This window comes from Mobula hypostoma, chromosome 5 (genome assembly GCF_963921235.1).
Source record: "Mobula hypostoma chromosome 5, sMobHyp1.1, whole genome shotgun sequence".
Taxonomy (NCBI): Eukaryota; Metazoa; Chordata; class Chondrichthyes; order Myliobatiformes; family Myliobatidae; genus Mobula; species Mobula hypostoma.
In genome coordinates this window covers 187,707,179-187,727,270 of record NC_086101.1, presented here as the reverse complement: position 1 = coordinate 187,727,270, position 20,092 = coordinate 187,707,179, and the positions used below count along the sequence as shown (strand labels likewise).

Genomic DNA, 20,092 nt, shown 5'->3' with positions numbered 1-20,092 from the left:
TTTCCCATCCTAACAGTCCTTGTCCTAATGCTATGGTACCTCCTGTCAGATAGTAGAGGGTCAAAGATGGATGGGAGGGAATCATTGACAATGCTAAGGACTTTGTGCACGCAGTGCTCCTGGTAAGAATCACGGATGGATGAAAGACAGGTCCTCTTGGCAGTCTTCACAAGCCTTTGTAGGGTCTTGTGATTCCCAAATCAGACCGTGCTAGATGCAGCTGGTCAGATCAGTCTCAATGGTGCTCCTGTAAAGATTGGTTAGAATGTAGTGGGGAGGTGGGTGGGGGAGCCTCGCTTGCCTCAGTCTCCTTTGAAAGTTGTCAGAAATGGTCAGGACATTGTCTCTGTTTTACCGTTTTCACAGATGCTGACTGAACTGTTGAACTTTTCCAGTATTTTGACCTGAAACTTTGGCAATTCCTTCCCATCGTCCACAGATGCCGCTCAACCCGCTGAGATCCTCCAGCAGACTGCTGCTCCCGATTCCAGCATCTGCAGCCTCTTTGTGTCTCCATTTTCTGCTTTTGTTTAAGGTAACATGTTTTTCTCAGGCACAGTTGTGACAAAGGGCTGTTGACCCAAAATGTGCATCTTGCTCCACTGACCTGCCAAGTGCTTCCAGAAATTTCCTTTTCCTTATGTCGGATGTCCAGCATCGGAACTATTCTGACTATTAACACAAAGTTCGTTGTTTTAATGTACTAGTAGGTGCGAGGCAGCATTTACAACAAAGGCAACAATTAAACATAAACTAGACACCATTTTTACAAGAAAGAAAAAAAAGTAAATCCATTTTAGTACAAGGTGGTCATAGTTTTGCAAAACTGTAGTGATTAGTGTTGTGACAAATGGTTGAAGGGAAGTAGCTGTTCTTGAACCTGGTGGTGCGGGACTCCAGGGTTCTGCACCTCCTGTCTGGTGATATCCGTAAGAGGATGGCGTGGCCTGGATGATTTTCAAGATGGCGCCATCAAACAATGCGAGCAACGGTGACGTCCTGCAGGCAATTCACAAAACTACTTCTTTTATTTCTTTTCTTTCCCTTCTGCTTTGAAATATGATTCTACTACGAACCTGCGTGCGATTGGAACCTGTAACTTACATTGATGGCGTGCTTTTGGGCCGACTGAGCGATCTGGCACTTTGCTATCTCCGAGGGAATTCGGTGAAGTTTGGAGCTGAGTGTCTGTCTTTGACGCCTGGAGATGGGGCGTAAGCCCATGATCGACTCTATTGCTTCTCTCCGACTGAGGTATCGGGCAAGGTCGAAGTTGACGAAGACGAGAGAGAAGGATGGAGGGCGTTCAGCGCCATCTGACTGCATTGGACAGGTCTTCCTCTCCCTTTCACTGGCTGCTGTCGGAGGAAAGTGCAGGAGCCTTGGGATCCACGTTGCAAGGGTTGATCAGTGAGGCTGGTGGCTGTGGACTTGTCTTGAGGGACTTTGAGCTTCATGTTGTATGAGTTTCTGGATTCTCGTTATTTTTTTACTGGTGTTTTTGAGTGATTTGATCAGGGCAGTTGGTGAGAACTGGGGCACTTCGGTGAAGATGGGCTCTGTGGCCTGCGGTGGGCTAGCAGCACGGTGCTGAACTGAACTTAACTGAATACCCCGGACTCCCTGTTTGATGTTTAATATTCTGTGTGTTGTTCACCCGCTTTTTGCTGTTCATGTGTTGGACGTTTGATGTTTCCTTTGAACGGGTTCCATGTGCTTCTTTGATTCATGACTGCCTGCGGGAGGGCGGATCTCAGAGTTCTGTTCTGTATACATACATTGATAATAAATGTACTTTGAAACTTTGGTGGGATCTTTGATGATGATCTTTGATGATCTCTATGCTTGAGGTAAGTGCAACGATGGGGCAGATTGGCCAGTGGTGGACAGTGATTTGTGATGATGGGCTGCAGCAGATTAGAAGGTTCCCCACACACCATGTACTGAGGGACAGAAGTCCTTTCATGGATGTTTTCCTTGATTTATTCTGGGGATGTGGTCTTTTGAAGGCTGAGCCAGCATTTAATTACCCATCCCTAGTTGGTCTTGAGAAGGCAGTGGTGAAATGTCTTTTTGAACTACTGCAATCTGCAAAGTGGGGGTACACCCACACGTTGATGGGCAGGGTATTTCAGGAATCTGCCCCAGGCTTGACAATGGTGTATGAGATGATAAAAGGTATAGATGAACTATACAGCTAGAGACTTCTTCCGTGGGGGGAGATTCCAGGGGGAATAATCTTAAATTGATTGGAGGAGAGTATAGGGAGGATGTCAGAGGTAAGTTATTTTTATACAGAGAGTGGTAGTTGTGTGGGATGCCCTACCAGGAATGGTGTTAGAGGCAGATACATTAAGGGCATTCGTAAAATTTGTAGATAGACACATAGATGATAGAAAAATAGAGAACTATGTAGGAATAGATGCTGCCTGGCCTGCTGAGTTCCTCCAGCATCTTGTGTGTGTCGCTCGGATTTCCAACATCTGCAGATTTTCTCTTGTTTGAACTATGTAGGAGGGAAGGGTTAGATTGATCTTAGAGATGCAACGGCCAAGAAGGCAGTGCTGCAATGCTACGTGGAGAGCGGAGGGCATGACAAGGCACAGAAGAAGTCACAATTATCCACTGCAACCAAGGAAGGCCCCAATTGTGACAACTACTCATGCCACTGGACCTGGACTTCTAAGGTTGGGAGAGTGGAACAGCCCCAGTGCAATGCTTTTCCACTTTAAATTTCCCTGGGGATCAATAAAGTATGACTAAAAACTCTCCCGCACAGGTTTCCTGTCATCGTTGGATGTGACAGACAACCATCAGAGTAATGGTTCAGCGAGCCAAAACAACCAATGCCTATTGGTCAGCTGACAACCAATCCCAGGCTGACTCACTGATTGGTCATTGCTCCTATCAATGTCTCAAATATTTAAGTAGTCGTGCTTTGGGAGGTACTGTTGAGTTTTGAGATTTTTGTAGTTGTGTGGTTTTACTGAATAAAGGTTTCTTTGAGTTCCAGCTTTGTTCTGTCTCCTGACTTCAGGTCTCATCAGTGGTTATAGACGAGTGAACATGATATGTTGGCGACAAGGTGCTGTATCATATCCATGTGGTAATTTCAGCAGAAAAATTACAGTTGTATAAGTTCGAATTTCAAAGTAAATTTATTATCAAAGTACATATATGTCACTATATTCAACCCTGAGATTCATTTTCTTGCAGGCATACTCAATAATTCCAGTAGCTATAATAGAGTCAATGAAAGACTGCACCCAACAGGACAGACAACCCGTGTGCAAAAGACAATAAACTGTGCAAATACAAGAAGAAAAAAAGAAAGAAAAAGAAATAATAATAATTATTATAATAGTAAGTAAGTAATAAATATCGAGAACATGAGATGAAAAGGCCTTGAAAGTGAGTCCATAGATTGTGGGAACCTTTCAGTGATGGGGTGAGTGAAGTTATCCCCACTGGTTCAAGAGCCTGATGGTTGAGGTGTGATAACTGTTCCTGAACCTGGTGGTGTGAGTCCTGGGGCTCCTCTACCTTCTCCGTTATGGCAGCAGCGAGAAGAGAGCATGGCCTAGCTGGGGGTGAGGGTCCCTGATGATGGATGCTGCTTTCCTATGCCAGCTTTCTATTTCAAATGTGCTCAATGGAGGGGAGGGCTTTACCTGTGATGGACTGGGTCGTATTCACTACTTTTGTAGGATTTTCTGTTCAAGGACATTGGTGTTTCCATACCAGGCTGTAATGCAGCCAGTCGATACACTCTCCACCACACATCAAAAGAAGTTTTTCATAGATGTCATTTCCAAATCTTAACAAACTTCTCAGGCAGTAGAAGTGTTGTCTTGCTCTCTTCGTAATATTATGTGCTGTGCCCAGGAGAGGTACTCTAAAATGGTCACACCAAGGAATTTAAAGTTGCTGGCCCTCAACAGCTGCAGGCTCAGTTTGAAGGTGAAGTTAATCGAAATTGGAGTCAAAAACCAAACAGACTCATATGAGCCAGTTGTTACATCCATTACCAATTTCCAGTTCAAAGCTGATTCATGAGTTGCCTTTGCATCATGGTTCAAACATTATGAAGATATGATCCAAGTTGGGTTTGCCAGTATAGACAACTTGTGGATGTCATGCACTTTGCTCCAAAAATTGCGTATGCTGAACATGGCATGAATCAATGGCGGTGATATTTTGCTGGTTGCTTACAAAACTTCTATATATACTTCTTCTGAGTTACTGTCACTGCAATCTGCAGCATGTACTTTCCCTTTAAACAATGTACCTTTGAACTGTCTTAATGAACTAGCAATTTCACGATCTTCTGAAAGACTCTGCAGAATTAACTCTCAAGCATGCAAGTATGGCACCTTTAAGTGGATGAGGGTACACTGCTATGACCGCAAGAGAAGGAGTAGGGGAGGGGAGGGTTCCAAACCAGGCTGAAATGCTGAGGAATTAAACTCATAAATTTTCCAAATTGAGGACCTATGGGCAAGATCATAGTATCAGTGGTAAATGAGGAATTGCTGCATTCTATGTTTCACGGAGAGGTGGCTCACTCTGGGCACGTCAGATACGTCAGTAAGACCCAAGGGCTTCTCAATACACAGTATGAGCTGGACTTCTGATTCAGAGAAGGCAAAAGGTGGGGGATTGTGTTTCATGATAAACTCTTTGTGATGCTGGGACGTAGTGGTCATATCACATTCTTTTCTCCCCAACCTGAAACATCTGATGATTAAGTGCCAATTGTTCTACTTGCCAAGAGAGTTTTCCTCTGTGAGAGTGAGATGGAAGACCTAAGGGGTAAGATTTCAGTATTATTGGGAAATGAGGAATTGTTGCATTTGCAAACAACAGGAATTCTGGTCTCGGCCTGAAACGTCGACTGTACCTCTTCCTAGAGATGCTGCCTGGCCTGCTGCGTTCACCAGCAACTTTGATAATTGTTGCATTCTCTGTTTCATGCAGTTTACTTACCGTCAAAAGCAGATGCTAAACAAGCACTCAATGCTTTGAACGCCATGATTAGAAAACAAGAAACAGCCTACCCTGACACTTCTCAAATCACAGTCAAGGATTTCAGTCAGGCTTGTTTGGAGAAATCTTTTCCCAATTATCATCAACACATCAGTTGTAGCACCAGGGGTCCCAATTCACTCAACCACTGCTATACTACGATTAGGAATGCCTACCGTGGACTGCATTTCGTAAATTGAATCCCTTGTCTGTCATTCTCCTACCTGCACACAGGCAGAGGCTAAAGAGCAAGGCTCCAGAGATAAGGACAACAAAGAGGTGAAAAAGGATCTAGTGCTTTCCTGGCGTATATGACGAATATACTCTTCATGGGCTTCCAACTGGTACAGGAGAGATTATAATCGACGTTTCAATGACAAACTCTGCCATCATCATCAGGGATGATGCCTGGGCATGTCTGGTCTGATAGTATTTATACCCCCATAGTCTGACCCTCTTGACTGGCGAGTCCTCATCCTATCAGGTTTCTGCTCTCCCACCTTGTTTACAATTGAATTCCAGTTCTTACTTTGAGTGAGATCTTTGTCTTTGTTAAAATTTCCTCTAGTTTTATTTCAATGGCTTCCTTCACCAGGTGGCCCCAAAACCCATTGTTGTGGTACAGTAGTTTTGTGCCATTGAAGTCAATCCTATGGCCATTGTGAATGCACTGTTCTACTACTGCTGATTTCTCTGGGTAACCCAAATGGATTCACCTCCTGTGCTCCTTGATGCAGATTTCCACCATGTATCCTTGTCTGGCCAATATGCGCTGCACCGCATTCACAGCAAATCCTGTAAACATCAGCCGGCCTCTTCCTTATGGGTTTGTGGATGACATTAATCCGATATTTCTTCAGAATCCCGGTGATCCAGAAACAGTGGAAATATACCCAGAAAAACTGGCAGTAGCAGAACACTGCATTCGCAATGGCCACTGAGGAAAAAGACAAAGGTCTCACTCTAAGTAAGAACTGGAATTCAATTGTATACAAGGTGGAAGAGCAGGAACCCAATTTGATGAGGACTAAATAATCAGAAGGGATGGACTACGGTGGTATAAACACCATTGATTAGACATGCCCAGGCATCATCCCTGAGTTTGTCATTGAAACATCAGTTATAAATGATACTTGTACCTGGCTGGAAGCTGGAGAAGAGTTTACTCAATGAAGAGGTGGTCACGGGAGGCTGAGGAGCGGCTATGGGATTGCTTTGAGTTGGTAGACTGGGTCATGTTCAAGGACTCATTAGAGGATCTGAACGAATACACCATGGTTGTCACGGACTTTATAAATACAGTCATAGACAAGTGTGTCCCACAAAATCATTCAACCAACCAGGAGCCCTGCATGAACCATATGATCCGCAATCTGCCCAGGGCCAGATCAGCGGCACCCAGGTCCGATGACCAAGCGAAATAGAAGAGGTTAGGGTACGACCTCCAGAAAGCAATCTCTCATGCGAAGTGGCAATTCTGGACCAAACGCGAATCATTGAAAGATGCTCGACAGCTGTGACAGGGCTTGAATGCTATCACCTCCTACAAAGTGAAACCAAGCGACATACAGTACTGTGCAAAGGTCTTAGAGATATATGTATATATATGTGTGTGTGAAAGGGTAGGGTGCATAAGGCTTTTGCACAGTACTGTAGTAATTTTATATTTTGCACTGTACTGCTGCCACAAAAAAAACAAATTTCATCACATATGTGAGTGATGATAAACCGATTCTGGTATGGGTCACTATTGTGGACTGGGAGTGGAAAGGGGGCGGGGAGAGGGGAATCATGGTTGGGAAAAGGAGAAGGGAGAGGAGAGGGAGTGGGAAGCACCAGAGAGACATTCTGTAATGATCAATGAACCAATTGTTTGGAATCACATGACCGTGCCTGGTGTCTCAGGGTTGGGTGTGTTTGCATCCACACCACCCACCTGCCTGGCACTCCTTCTCTGCCACCTGTCCCACACCCCTCCAATGGGACTCCACCCTCACCATTACCAAAACCCTTTGCTCCCGCCAGATTTACAAAGTCGCTTTCCGCTCCATATTGACAAGTACAGTACTGTGCAAAAGTCTTGTGCACCCTAGCTATATATACGTGCCTAAGACTTTTGCACAGAACTGTAGGTGACAACAAGGCTTCACTCCCAGACGAGCTCAATGCCTTTTACGCTCTCTTTGACTATCAAAACATGGAGGCACTTTCACAAACTCCCACAGATCCCGATGTCCCTGTGATTTCGATTTCAGACTCTGAGGCCGACGTGAAAGCATCCTTCAAGAGTGTGATCTCAAGGAAAGCATCTGGCCCAGATGGCGAACCTGGCTGAGTACGAAAGGCCTGTGCTCATCAACTGGCTGGAGTGTTCACCGTTATCTTTAATCTTTTGCTTCAGCAGTCAGAGGTACCCAGCTGCTTCAAGAAGGCTTCATTATACCAGTGACCTGCCTCACTAACTGTTGTCCAGTAGCACTTACAACAGGTGTGATGAAGTGCTTTGAGAGGTTGGTGGGGAAATATATCAAACCCTGCCTGAGAAGTGACTTGGATGCACTCCAGTTTGCCTACCATCACAACGGATCAGCAGCAGATGCCATTTCACTGGATTTTCATTCAGTCCTGGAACACCTGGGCAGCGTAGATGCATACATCAATGTGCTGTTCATTGACTACAGCTTGGCATTTGATACTATTGTTCCCTCAGAACTAATCAATAAGCTTCAAATCCCAGACCTCAACACCTCCTTGTGCAATTGGATTCTTGATTTCCTCACTTGCAGACCCCAGTCAGTTCAAATTGGCAACAACATCTCCTCCACAATCTCCATCAGCACAGACGCACCACAAGGCTGTGTGCTTATCCCCATGCTCTACCAGCTTTATATTTGTGACTGTGAGGCTAAGCACAGCTCCAACATCATAGTTAAGTTTTCAATGAGGAAGTGACAGCACTCTGATCCCCTGCGTAAGCCAGTTGTTTCAATCCAAGTCAACTCTCAACTCGTATCGTACAGGTAATCATCTTCAAAAGGGAGGTGTATGGTGAGCTGAAACAACCAATGCCTATTGGTCAGCTGACAACCAATCCCAGGTTGACTTACACCGATTGGTTGTTATATCTATCAATGTCTCAAAAGTTCTTGGGTAAACCACTTAAATTGTCGTGCTTTGGGATGTACTGAGTATTGAGAGTTTTGTAGTTACGTGAGCTTACTGAATAAAGGTTTATTTTGATTTCCAGTTTTGTTCTATCTCCTAGCTTCGGGTGTCATCAGTAGTTATAGATGAGCAAACACAACAGGTAGGTTATAGGGTTGACACAACATTATGGGCTGAAGGGCCTGTTGTGGCCAGACTGGTTCAAGATGACAGGAAAGCGACTGTACTCAAATAACCACACATTACAACAGTGGTGTGTGGAAGAACATCTCTGAATGCACAATATGTCGAACCTTGAAGTGGATGGGCTACAGTAGCAGAAGATCATGAACATACACTCAGTGGCCATTTTATAAGGTACTGGAGTATCTCATAAACTGCTGATCTCCTGGGATTTCCACACATAACCATCTCTTAGAGTTTACAGAGAGTGGTGCGAAAAGCAAAAAAAAAAAATCCAGTGAGTGGAAGTTCAACTCTGCCAGGGATGGTCCCAAACCCAGCTGAGAAAGGAGGAGGATTGGGCATGGGGCTAGTGACTGCATCCCATAAAAATCCCAGTCCTACAGAAACACCAGAACCTCCAGAGACCCCATCCCTGGGAGAAAAAAGAAGAAGATGGGCTAAATCTGGGAAAAACTTGAAAGGACAGGGGACTCTGGTGAGCGGATGTCGACGGCGTATGCCCCGGCAGGAGTGATAGACTTAGGTAAGAGTGACAGTTCTGTAAGTGAAATCACCTCGTTAATGAGAGAGGTCAGAGGAGAATAGTCAGACTGGTTCAGGCTGACAGGAAGGCGACAGTAACTCAAATAACCATATTACAACAGTGGTGTGCAGAAGAGCGTCTCTAAACGCACAACACATCGAACCTTGAAACGGTGGGCTACAACAGGAGACCATGTACACTCAGTGTATGTTCATGTATATTCGCGTGTGTGTGTGTGTGTGTGTGTGTGTGTATGTATGTGCGTATACACATTGGGATGTGTATGTATGTTGAACTGCGTGCGTGCTCAGCATGGAGTTTGAGAACCGAAGAGCCTATCCCTCCAGTGTACTGTCCCAGGTTCTCTGCCTGTGACTCCCCCAGCAGGGCTAACTAAGGGAGGATTAATCTGTTCCTGGGGCCGAATTAGGTAGCTATCTGTGGGTCTTGGAGTTGGGCAGTTCCGTCTGGGCGGACTGCCTGGGAATGTTCAGGGGGTATATCCGTGCCTGGGTAACTGTGGAAAAAGAGCACGAGCATCCACAGGATAGTGAGAGGTGTTTAGAGGGAGTTGATCACTGCACTGTGGGAATAAATAAGGATGGGGCCACACTGGGACAGTGAGTTGTTTACTGTACTCTTTGCTGTTTACATAATTCTGCCTTGCACAGTCCCAAGCCCAGCTGCGAAAGGAAAAAGGTCAGGCATGGGGTGAGCCACCCCATTCAGTAAAAACTCAGTGCTACAGAAATGCCAGCAGAAGCTCCAAAGTCCTCATCCCTGGGGGAGGAAGGCTAGAGCAAGAAGATGGGCTACACCTGAAGAGAACACAAAGGACTGGCCCAGGTCAGAGGACTCGGGCAAGGTACGTCAACAGCCTATGCCCCAGTAAGGTGATGGGCTGAATTATGTAAGTTACTGTTTACCTGTACTATGCACTTAGTCATAGTCATAGTCATACTTTATTGATCCCGGGGGAAAACGGTTTTCGTTACAGTTGCACCATAAATAGTAAATAGTAATGGAACCATAAATAATTAAATAGTAATATGTAAATTATGCCAGTAAATTATGAAATAAGTCCAGGACCAGCCTACTGGCTCAGGGTGTCTGGCCCTCCAAGGGAGGAGTTGTAAAGTTTGACGGCCACAGGCAGGAATGACTTCCTATGACGCTCTGTGTTGCATCTCGGTGGAATGAGTCTCTGGCTGAATGTACTCCTGTGCCCACCCAGTACAATATGTAGTGGATGGGAGACATTGTCCAAGATGGCATGCAAATTGGACAGCATCCTCTTTTCAGACACCACCGTCAGAGAGTCCAGTTCCATCCCCACAACATCACTGGCCTTACGAATGAGTTTGTTGATTCTGTTGGTGTCTGCTACCCTCAGCCTGCTGCCCCAGCACACAACAGCAAACATGATCGCACTGGCCACCACAGACTCGTAGAACATCCTCAGCATTGTCCGACAGATGTTAAAGGACCTCAGTCTCCTCAGGAAAATAGAAGCAGCTCTGACCCTTCTTGTAGACAGCCTCAGTGTTCTTTGACCAGTCCAGTTTATTGTCAATTTGTATCCCCAGGTATTTGTAATTCTCCACCATGTCCACACTGACCCCCTGGATGGAAACAGGGGTCACCAGTACCTTATCTCTCCTCAGGTCTACCACCAGCTCCTTAGTCTTTTTCACATTAAGCTGCAGATAATTCTGCTCACACCATGTGACAAAGTTTCCTACCGTAGCCCTGTACTCAGCCTCATCTCCCTTGCTGATGCATCGAACTATGGCAGAGTCATCCGAAAACTTCTGAAGATGACAAGACTCTGTGCAGTAGTTGAAGTCTGAGGTGTAAATGGTGAAGAGAAAGGGAGACAAGACAGTCCCCTGTGGAGCCCCAGAGCTGCTGATCACTCTGTCGGACACACAGTGTTGCAAGCACATGTACTGTGGTTTGCCAGTCAGGTAATCAAGAACCCATGACACCAGGAAAGCATCCACCTGCATCGCTGTCAGCTTCTCCCCCAGCAGAGCAGGGCGGATGGTGTTGAACGCACTGGAGAAGTCAAAATACATGACCCTCACAGTGCTCACTGGCTTGTCCAGGTGGGCGTTGACACGGTTCAGCAGGAAGACGATGGCATCTCAACTCCTAGTCGGGGCTGGTAGGCAAACTTCACATGCATTTTGATTTATATTTTAATAACTTATCTGTGGCAATATTTTTGTTTTATGTTTTGTGGGTCCGGAGGAATGTTGTTTTATTTGATTGTATGTATGTACAGTCAGATGGCAATAAACTTGAATTTGGACGTGTTAGTTTAGTCCGTTTTGTTTTTATTTGTAATGTGATTGTACAATGGCGTTGCCGTGGTTTGAATTTATAAAAAGTATATACTTGTAAAACAAAAGCAGCAGCGATAAGTGGAAAAGGGAAAAAACCACCAGAATCATCTAAAGGCATTGCCTCAGAAAGACATCATCCATCATTAAGGATCTCCCCCCTCACCCAGGACATGCCCTCTTCTCATTGCTACCATCAGGGAGGAGGTGCAGAAGGCCGAAGGCGCACACTCAACGATTCAGGAACAGCTTCTTTCCCTCCAGCATCAGATGTCTGACTGGAAAATAAACCCATGTACACTACCTCAATATTTTTTGCTTTTCAAACTAATTTAATTTAATTTTTATCTATTTTATTGTAATTTATAGTTTTTGACAAATATTATGTCTTGCACTGTACTGCTGCTGCAAAACAACAAATTTCACGACGCGTGCCGGTGATACTAAACCTGATTTGGTTCTGGTTCTGAATAAAGTTCAGGGGAAGCATTCTGCTTTAAGAGGAGAGCCCTCCCTCGCGCCTGGGTCCTGGGGGTGGAGCAGGTGGTCGGGGAGAGGCGTCAGAGGGCTCCGGCTTCTCTGCTGAGCGGTCCGGGCTGTGGGAGCTCAGCTCAGCGAGCTATTTTGAAAGTGACCCTGAAAGGTTTGCAGCTGTTTACGACCATGACTGAAGATGACGGATTCAGTTGTCGCGGAGGGCCAAGTAAAACTGAGAGACGGGAAAAAGGTTTGTGGGTCCGCCGTAGTGGAAAATTAAAAGTTGTTGGCTTGAGCTAAGTGGTATGTGCCGGGCTGCTCTGTTAACTTGGTGTTGTATTTTATTTTACATGAAACTCCAGTGGAAAAATAGATGGCTGGTGCTTCGGAAACCTTCTCCTGTAGCAGGTACACATCCATACTTTCACTCAATAACTATATTTGACTCTGGGGGGATCTGGCAGATAGTTTGTGGGGGGATCTTCTAAAGCATTTGCAACATCTCCAGCTCCTTATTTAGACTGCTGCATTGCACAACTCTTCTGGTTCTTGCCCTACATTGGTTGCCTCCTTTTTATAGAGGAGCACATGTATTATGGACAGGAGAAGGCCACTCTGCCCCAAAAGACTATCCCCCATTCAATCAGATCAATGCTGATCTCACTGTAACCTCAACTCTGCATTGCTGCCTACCCACGCCAACAGAATGTAGAGCGGTACAACACAAGTATGGGTCCTTCAGCTCACAGTGTTACACTGAGCTAATTAAACTAGAAAGTAAATGCCTAACTAAACTAATCCCTTCTGCCTACACAATGTCCATGTCCCCACCTGAGAGCCTCTTAAACGCCTCCATCGTATCTGCCTCTATACCACCACCCTTGACAGTTCATTCCATATGGAGTTCAAAGTAAACTTGGGGCAGCATGGTAGTGCAGTGGTTAGCTCAACGCTTTACCGTATCAGCGTCCCGGGTTCAATTCCCGGTGCTGCCTGTAAGGAGTTTGTATGTTCTCCCCGTGACCACTTGGGTTTCCTCCGGGTGCTCTGCTTTCCTCCCACAGTCCAAAGACATACAGGCTGGTAGATTAATTAGTCGTTGTAAATTGTCCCGTGATCAGGCTAGGTTTAAATCGGGAGATTGCTAGGTGACTTGGAAGGACCTGTTGCATGCTGTATCCCAATAAAATATAAATAAATTTATTAGCAAGATATGAATACCATATACAATGTTGAGATTTATTTTCTTGCAGGCAACCAGAGGAAAATAAAGAAATACAATAGAATCCATGAAAAACAATGGAATCCAGGGAAAAACGTGTAAAACCTGTTTTACAGATGTTTTCATGTTTGAAGAATCTGTCTACAATCCTGCTTTCAGTGGATTTTGAGGAACCAAGTTCCGAAGACTCACAGCCCACTGAGACCATTTTAAAGATCTTGTTTAAATGGTGATCTCTATGTTTAGATTCTCCCAGAAGAGAAATTGTTTAGAGACTCCTCTCATTCTTCTTAAACTTTCATGGATTCATGTCTAGCCTTTCCTCATTAGATAATTCACTCAATCCAGGTTACAACACATAACTTGGACTGGGTGCGTTGTCTAATGAAGAAAAATTTATAACAATTCCATTTCACTTCCTGTTCCCTGTTCCAAATATTTTTCTCCAAAAAATGGAAAATTAATTTGAATTGTGTAACTATCAGATAACAAAATAAAAACTGTGGGGGCGCAGCACCTGTAACGGTATGAGAGTTACAAAGTGATCCACAATGGCAAATAGGTTAAGGAACGTTGACTTGCTGCACGATGAAAATCTCACACTAAATCTGAATCAGGTTTATTACCGCCAACATATGTCGTGAAATTTGTTGTTTTGTGGCAACGGGGCAGTGTAATACGTAAAATAAACCTCTAGAAGTCACAATTAAAAATAGTGCAAAAGTGGAATAGTGAATTTGTGATTTTGTTTTATTTCGAGATGCAGCATGGAACAGGCCTTTCTGGTGCAATGAGCCTACATGCAGCAGCCCACCTATTTAACCCCAGCCTAATCACCAGACAGTTTACAATGACCAATTAACCTACTAACCGGTATGTCTTAGGACTGTGGGACGAAACCGGAGCACCCGGAGGAAACCTGGGAAGAGCATATAAATTCCTTACAGGCAGAATTGATTTCCGAACTCAGACACCCAGAGCTGTAATAGCATTGTGCTAACCGTTACACTGCCGTGGCACTCCTGTGGGATCTAAAGCTTCCACATCCATCCTATAATGAGGCAACCAAAACTGAATGCAATACTCCACGTGTCATTTAACCACAACTTTACTGAGGTGCAACATTACCTCATGACCCTATGGGTCCCATGGGTTCATAGATATATCTTTTTGATTAATGTATTTTATTATATGATGCTCACTATTTTTAACTTTAAGGGTCGGCGGCAAACCAACCTGACCAGTTCAGGTGGTCTGATAGTGTCCGAGTTGCTTGTGATTCAGGGTTAAACAGCATGGAAACGGCCTTTCTGCCCAACTCATTCATGCTGATAAAATTGCTTGCTTGAGCCAGACCCATTTGCCTGCATTTGGTCCCTCTAAACTTTTCCTTGCCCGTGAACCCGTCAAAATGTCCCTTTAAATGCTGCAGTTGTACCTGCCTTTACCACCTCCTCGGGCAGCTCGTTCCATGTACCCACCAACCTCTGTGTAGGAAAATCCTGTCCCATGTGTCTCCTTTCACCCTCAAATCTCAATGTAGACTCTCCTCCTACATTCCCAAAGATGTACGGGTTAGGGTTAGGGAGTTGTGGGCACGCGATGATGCCGCTGGAAGCGTGGTGACACTTGCAGACCTCTCCCAGCGCAGTGTCGGACCGTGTTGGTTGTTGACACATTTCACTGTATGTTTTGATGTTTTGCTTTAAGCGTGACAAACAAAGCCAATCTATTAGATCTTCCCCTACTCTGGGGGGTAAAAGACTGTGACCATCACCTCTGCACTGCATAATTTGATAAGCCTCTTTAAGGTCACTCCTTAACACTCTCGTGCTCCGGGGAAAATAAAGCCCAGTCCGTTTCTCCTTATAATTCCAGTCCATCCTTTCAGTAAGGTCTTTTAGAACTGCCCTACAAACTAAGTCTGTTGGTTTCTTCCTATTCAAAAATATCAGTCCTGAGTTCTTTTTGCTTTTGTTTACCATTCTGTGGTGTTTTATTGTGAATTCAAACATCATTCTTTGGCTCTGAGTGTGTTACTGAAGGTGTATGCACTACCAGAGAAACAGACTTCAAATAAACTGGGTTTCTACTTGATGGACTTCAGAAGCACTGGGAGGGGATGAATCTCATTGAAACCTCCTGAATATGGAAAAGCTTGGATAGAGTGAGTGTGGAGAGGTTGTTTCCATTAGTGAGGCAGTCTATGATCTGAGGGCACAGTCTCGGAATAAAGGGACATCCCTTTAAAACTGAGGTGAGGAGGAGGTTCTTCGAACAGAGGCTGGTGAAATTGTGGAATTTGACGCCACAGAGGGCTGTGGAGGCCAAGTCATTGGGTGTCTTTAAGGCAGAGACTGATGAACTCTTGATTGGTAGGGAGGGGGGCGGTGGGTAGGGTGAGGTCCAAGGGTTATGAGGGAGAAGGTGAGAGAATAGGGTTGAAAAAAAGTCAGCTATGATTGAATGGTATTGCAGGCTTAATGGGCTTGAATGGTCTAGTTCTGTTCCTATATCCTATGCCTTATGTTATTGATAAAGTGTCTAGAACAGGGGTTCCCAACCTTTTTTAATCCCATGGACCGATACCATTACGCAAGGGGTCCATGGACCACAGGTTGGGAGCTCCTGGTCTGGAATGATTAAGAGAAACTTGGCTGCATGGATTCAGGAGAAACTCAGCAGGCTAGACAGCATCTGTGGAAAAGAGTACAGTCAGCGTTTTGGGTCGAGACCCTTCAGCAGGACTGGAAAGGAAAAGATCCAGCTGAAGGGTCTCGGCCCAAAACGTCGGCTGAACTCCTTTCCCTAGGTGCTGTCTGGCCTGCAGCATTTTGTGTGTGTTGCTCAGATTTCCAGCATCTGCAGGTTTTCTCTTGCTTGTGCACGGATTCAGAATTGGCTTGCCCACAGAAGGCAGATGGAGTGCATTCTGCCTGGAAGTTTGTGACCAGTGATGTTCCATGGGGATCCCTGCCCTTTGAATTCTGTAAAAGTGGCCTGGATGAGGAAGTAGAAGGGTGGATTAATAAGTTTGCAGATGACGTGAACATCTGCGGTGTTCTGGATGGTGTAGAAGGTTATCACAGGTTATATTGGGACATTGAGAGGTTGCAGAACTGGGTTGAGAATTGGCAGATGAAATTCAACTGAGAAAAGTGTGCAGTGTGAAAACTTTAGAAGATCAAACTTGAAGGTAGAATGCAAGGTTAGTGACAGGATTCTTGGCAACGTGGAGGACAAGAGGGATCTTAGGGTCCAAGTCCTTAGATCCCTCAAAGTTGCCATTCAAATTGATAGGGTGGTTAAGAACTGATAAAGACATGTTGGTCTTTATTAGTTGGGGGATTGAGTTCAAGAGCCACGAGGTAATGTTGTGAGTCTGTTGGGGTCATCTATTGCATCCGGTGCTCCCAGTGCGGCCTCCTCTACATCGGTAAAACCCGATGCAGATTGGGGGACCGCTTCGTCGAGCACCTCCGCTCCGTCCGCCACAACAGACAGGATCTCCTAGTTGCCACCCACTTCAACTCTGCTTCACACTCCCATTCGGATATGTCCATACATGGCCTCCTCTACTGCCATGATGAGGCTAAACTCAGGTTGGAGGAACAACACCTCATATACCATCTAGGTAGTCTCCAGCCCCTTGGTATGAACATAGAATTCTCCAACTTCCAGTAATTCCCTTCCTCTATCCTTATTTCACTCTGCCCCCTCCCCTAGCTGCCTATCACCTTCCTCATGGTTCCGCCTCCTTCTACTACCCATTGTGTTTTCCCCTATTCCTTCTTCACCTTTCCTGCCTATCCCCTCCCTGCTTCCCCTCCCTCACCCCTTTATCTTTCCCCTTACTGGTTTTTCACCTGGAACCTACCAGCCTTCTCCTTCCCACCATCCCCCCACCTTCTTTATAGGGCCTCTGCCCCCTCCCCCTTCAGTCCTGATGAAGGGTTCCAGCCCGAAATGTTGACTGATCGTTTCCACGGATGCTGCCCGACCTGCTGAGTTCTTCCAGCGTGTTGTGAGTGTTGCTTTGACCCCAGCATCTGCAGAGTATTTTGTGTGTAGGTAATATTGCAGCTGTTTAAGACTCTGGTGAGAGCACACTTGGAATATTGTGTTCAGTTCTGGTTGCCTCATCATAGCAACAATGTTGAATCTTTCGAGAGGGTACAGAGGAGATTTACCAGGATGCTGCCTGTATTAGAGAACATGTCTTATGAAGAAAGGTTGAGCGAGCTAGGGCTTTTCAGTCTGGGTGAAGGAGGATGAGAAGTGACTTGATGGAGGTGCATAAGATGATCAGAGACATAAGTAGTGGACAGTCAGGGCAGGAAAGACTAATACGAGAGGACATATTTTCAAAGTGATTGGAGGGAATGCCGGAGGGATATGAGAGGTAGGTTTTTGTACAGTGTATTTGTGGAGTGCGCTGTTAGAGTGGTGGTAGAGGCAGATACGTACATTAAGGACAGTTAAGAGACTCTTAGGTTAGATTATGAGGACACTCAGTCCTCGTTTATCGTCATTTAGAAATGCATGCATTAAGAAATGATAGGCACAGTGATGCGAGTAAAATGGAGGGTTATGTAGGAGGGAAGGGTTAGGTTGATTGTGGAGCAGCTTAATGGGTCAGCACAATGTTGTGGCCCGAAGGGCCTCTACTGTGCTGTAATGTTCTATGTTCTAATGTGCTTAGAAGATGAGATGGAGAAGGGTGTGAGGAAGATTGTGAGGGGCAAAATTTCCACACTGGCTCAGATGGGTTGAAAGGCCTGTTTCTGTTCTGTGGATAGAGTTATGTTTGATTTGTGACAGCCCCCGCCCTCAACTTCTGCAGCTCTTCTGAGGTTTGTTTTGGCAAGCGTTTACTGATGGCTTTGAAAAGATTTCCAAAAAGTCCAGTTAAAAAAGCAAACAAAACAGTTTTAAGATTTTAATGCCAGTGTTAAACTAGAGAAGATAGTGAAAACAGAGACTACAGGCCTGAGCTGGTGTGTGATACCAGGTTGCTCAGACACTCTTGTTAAGGTGCAGTTAATATCAGAAATAGGCAAAAGGTGTCAAACCAAAGTGAGCAGGGCAGCAGTCCTTGATGTATCACCTGTGGACTTTAACCTCCCACTGAATGCAGTACTTAAGCTGAAGGAGGGGAGATCTTACTGAGGCAAACAAAATTCTGAGGGGTATAGATAAGGTAAATGTATGCAGGCTGTTTCCCTCAGTTTGAGTGAGAATAGAACTGGAAGTATGAGTTAAGGGTGAAATATTTAAGGGGAATCTGAGGGAGAACTTCTTCAGTCAGAAGGTGCCAGTGGAAGTAGTGAACATGAACTCGATTGCAACATTTAAGAGAAGTTTGGATAGGTACATGGATGAGAGGGATATAGAGAGCTATGGGCCGATGGACTAGACGGAATAACAGTTTGGCACAGACTAAATGAGATGAGGGGTCTGTTTCTGTGCTGTAGTGTTGTACCTCTCTGTGACCTGAACTTTGTAGCAAAGGCATAAACATCTCTGAATTACAGCAATAAATAATTAGTGCAAAGAAAGGAATAATGAGGTATTGTTTAAGGACTGTTCAGAAATCTGATGGCAGAGGGAAGAAGCTCTTCCTGGATCATTGAGTGTGTGTCTTCCGGCCCCCGTACCTTCTCCCTGTTGGTAGCATTGAGAAGAGGGTATGTACCGAATGTTGAAGTTGGTATGGATGCCTCCTCCTCTTGAAGGTGTCCTCGATGGTGGGGAAGTTGTGCCCATGATGGAACTGGATGAATTTACAACCCTCTGCTGCTTTTTCTGATCCTCTGCATTGAGGCCTCCATACTAGGCAGTGATACACCAGTCAAAATGCTCTCCACTGCACATCTATAGAAATTTGCAAGAGCCTTTGGTGACATACCAACTCTCCTCAAAATCCTTCTGAAGCAAAGCCACTGGGATGCCTCCTCATGACTGCATCGATGTGTTGGGACCAAGATAGATCCTTTCAGATGTTGACATCCAGGAATTTGAAGCTGCTTACCCTCTCCACTGCTGACTGCTCAGTGAGGATTCTCCTGATTTCCCCTTCCTGAAGTCCACACCCAATTCCTTGGACTTCCTGTCATTGAAGGTGAGGTTCTTGTTGAGACAACACTGAACCATCTCCTGTACGCCTCCTGATTGCCACCTCAGACAACAGTGGTGTCATCAGAAAATTTATAAGTAGTGTTTGACCTGTGATTAGCTCCGCAGTTATGAGCGTAGAGGGGGTAGAGCAGTGGGCTAAGTACTGGAAGATCTCTGTCCTGCTGTCCACTTTCAAAGTCAAAGTAAGTTTATTATCGAAATACTTATGTATCTCCATGTACAACTCTGAGATTCGTTTTCTTGTGGGCATTCACAAAAAATCCAAAGAAACAAAAAAAGCAATGAGTAACGAACATGAGATGAAGGATCCTTCAAAGCGAGCCCATGGGTTGTGGGAAGAGTTCAGCAGTGGGGTGAGTGAAGTTGAGGGGTAATAACTGCTCCTCAAGCTGGTGGTGTGGGACCTAAGGCTCCTGTACCGCCTCCCTGAAGGCAGCAGCGAGAATGGAGCACCACCTAGGTGGTGGTGGTCCTTGATGGATGCTGCTGTCCTGTGACCACACTCCATGTAGATGTGCTCAATGGTGGGGAGGGCTTTGCTTGTAATAAACTGGGCAGTATACACTGCTTTTTGTAGTCTTTTGCACTCAAGGGCACTGGCGTTTCCACACCTGCTGAGATACAACCACTGCACGCCTATAGAAGTTTGTCAAAGTTAGATGACATGCCGAGTCTTTACAAATTTCTTAGAAAGTATGAAGATGGTACCAGTGAACAACACGACCGAGGACGACATCCTTCAGACGGTTCACGAAACTACTTCTTTCTCTTCTTTTTCTTTCAACTGTGGTTCTGCTACTGTTGAAGCCTGTGATCTACATCTGGCCGATCGAGCGATCTGGCACTCTACTGTCTCCGAGGGGATTTGATTAGGGTTCGAGCAATGTGTGACCTTGAGGCCAAGAAGCTCGGAGATGAGGCTTGAGGCCGTAATTGACTCCATCTCTTGCTGATTAAAGCATTGAGGAAAATTGAAATCGTCGGGGTGAGCGCGGAAGGCGAGCGAGTGTT

At 45.3% G+C, this 20,092-nt stretch overlaps 1 protein-coding gene across 4 annotated transcripts in view; it reads left to right on the top strand.

The window, feature by feature from the left end:
• The first annotated feature begins 11,783 nt into the window (after positions 1–11,783).
• dok7b (docking protein 7b) overlaps positions 11,784–20,092 on the top strand; it is a 106,701-nt gene continuing 98,392 nt past the window's right edge. Inside the window, exons 1-3 of one of the 4 annotated variants that reach the window (XR_010018110.1) lie at positions 11,882–11,971; positions 12,084–12,129; positions 12,975–13,664. Coding sequence is in view for 3 of the 4 variants with exons in the window: in XM_063049523.1 (XP_062905593.1) it covers positions 11,918–11,971; positions 12,084–12,129 (100 nt within the window). In the remaining variant the exon portion in view is untranslated. Of the gene's footprint in view, positions 11,972–12,083; positions 12,130–12,974; positions 13,665–20,092 lie in introns of those variants that run through there. The other 3 variants (XM_063049523.1, XM_063049522.1, XM_063049524.1) reach the window with 3 other exon arrangements.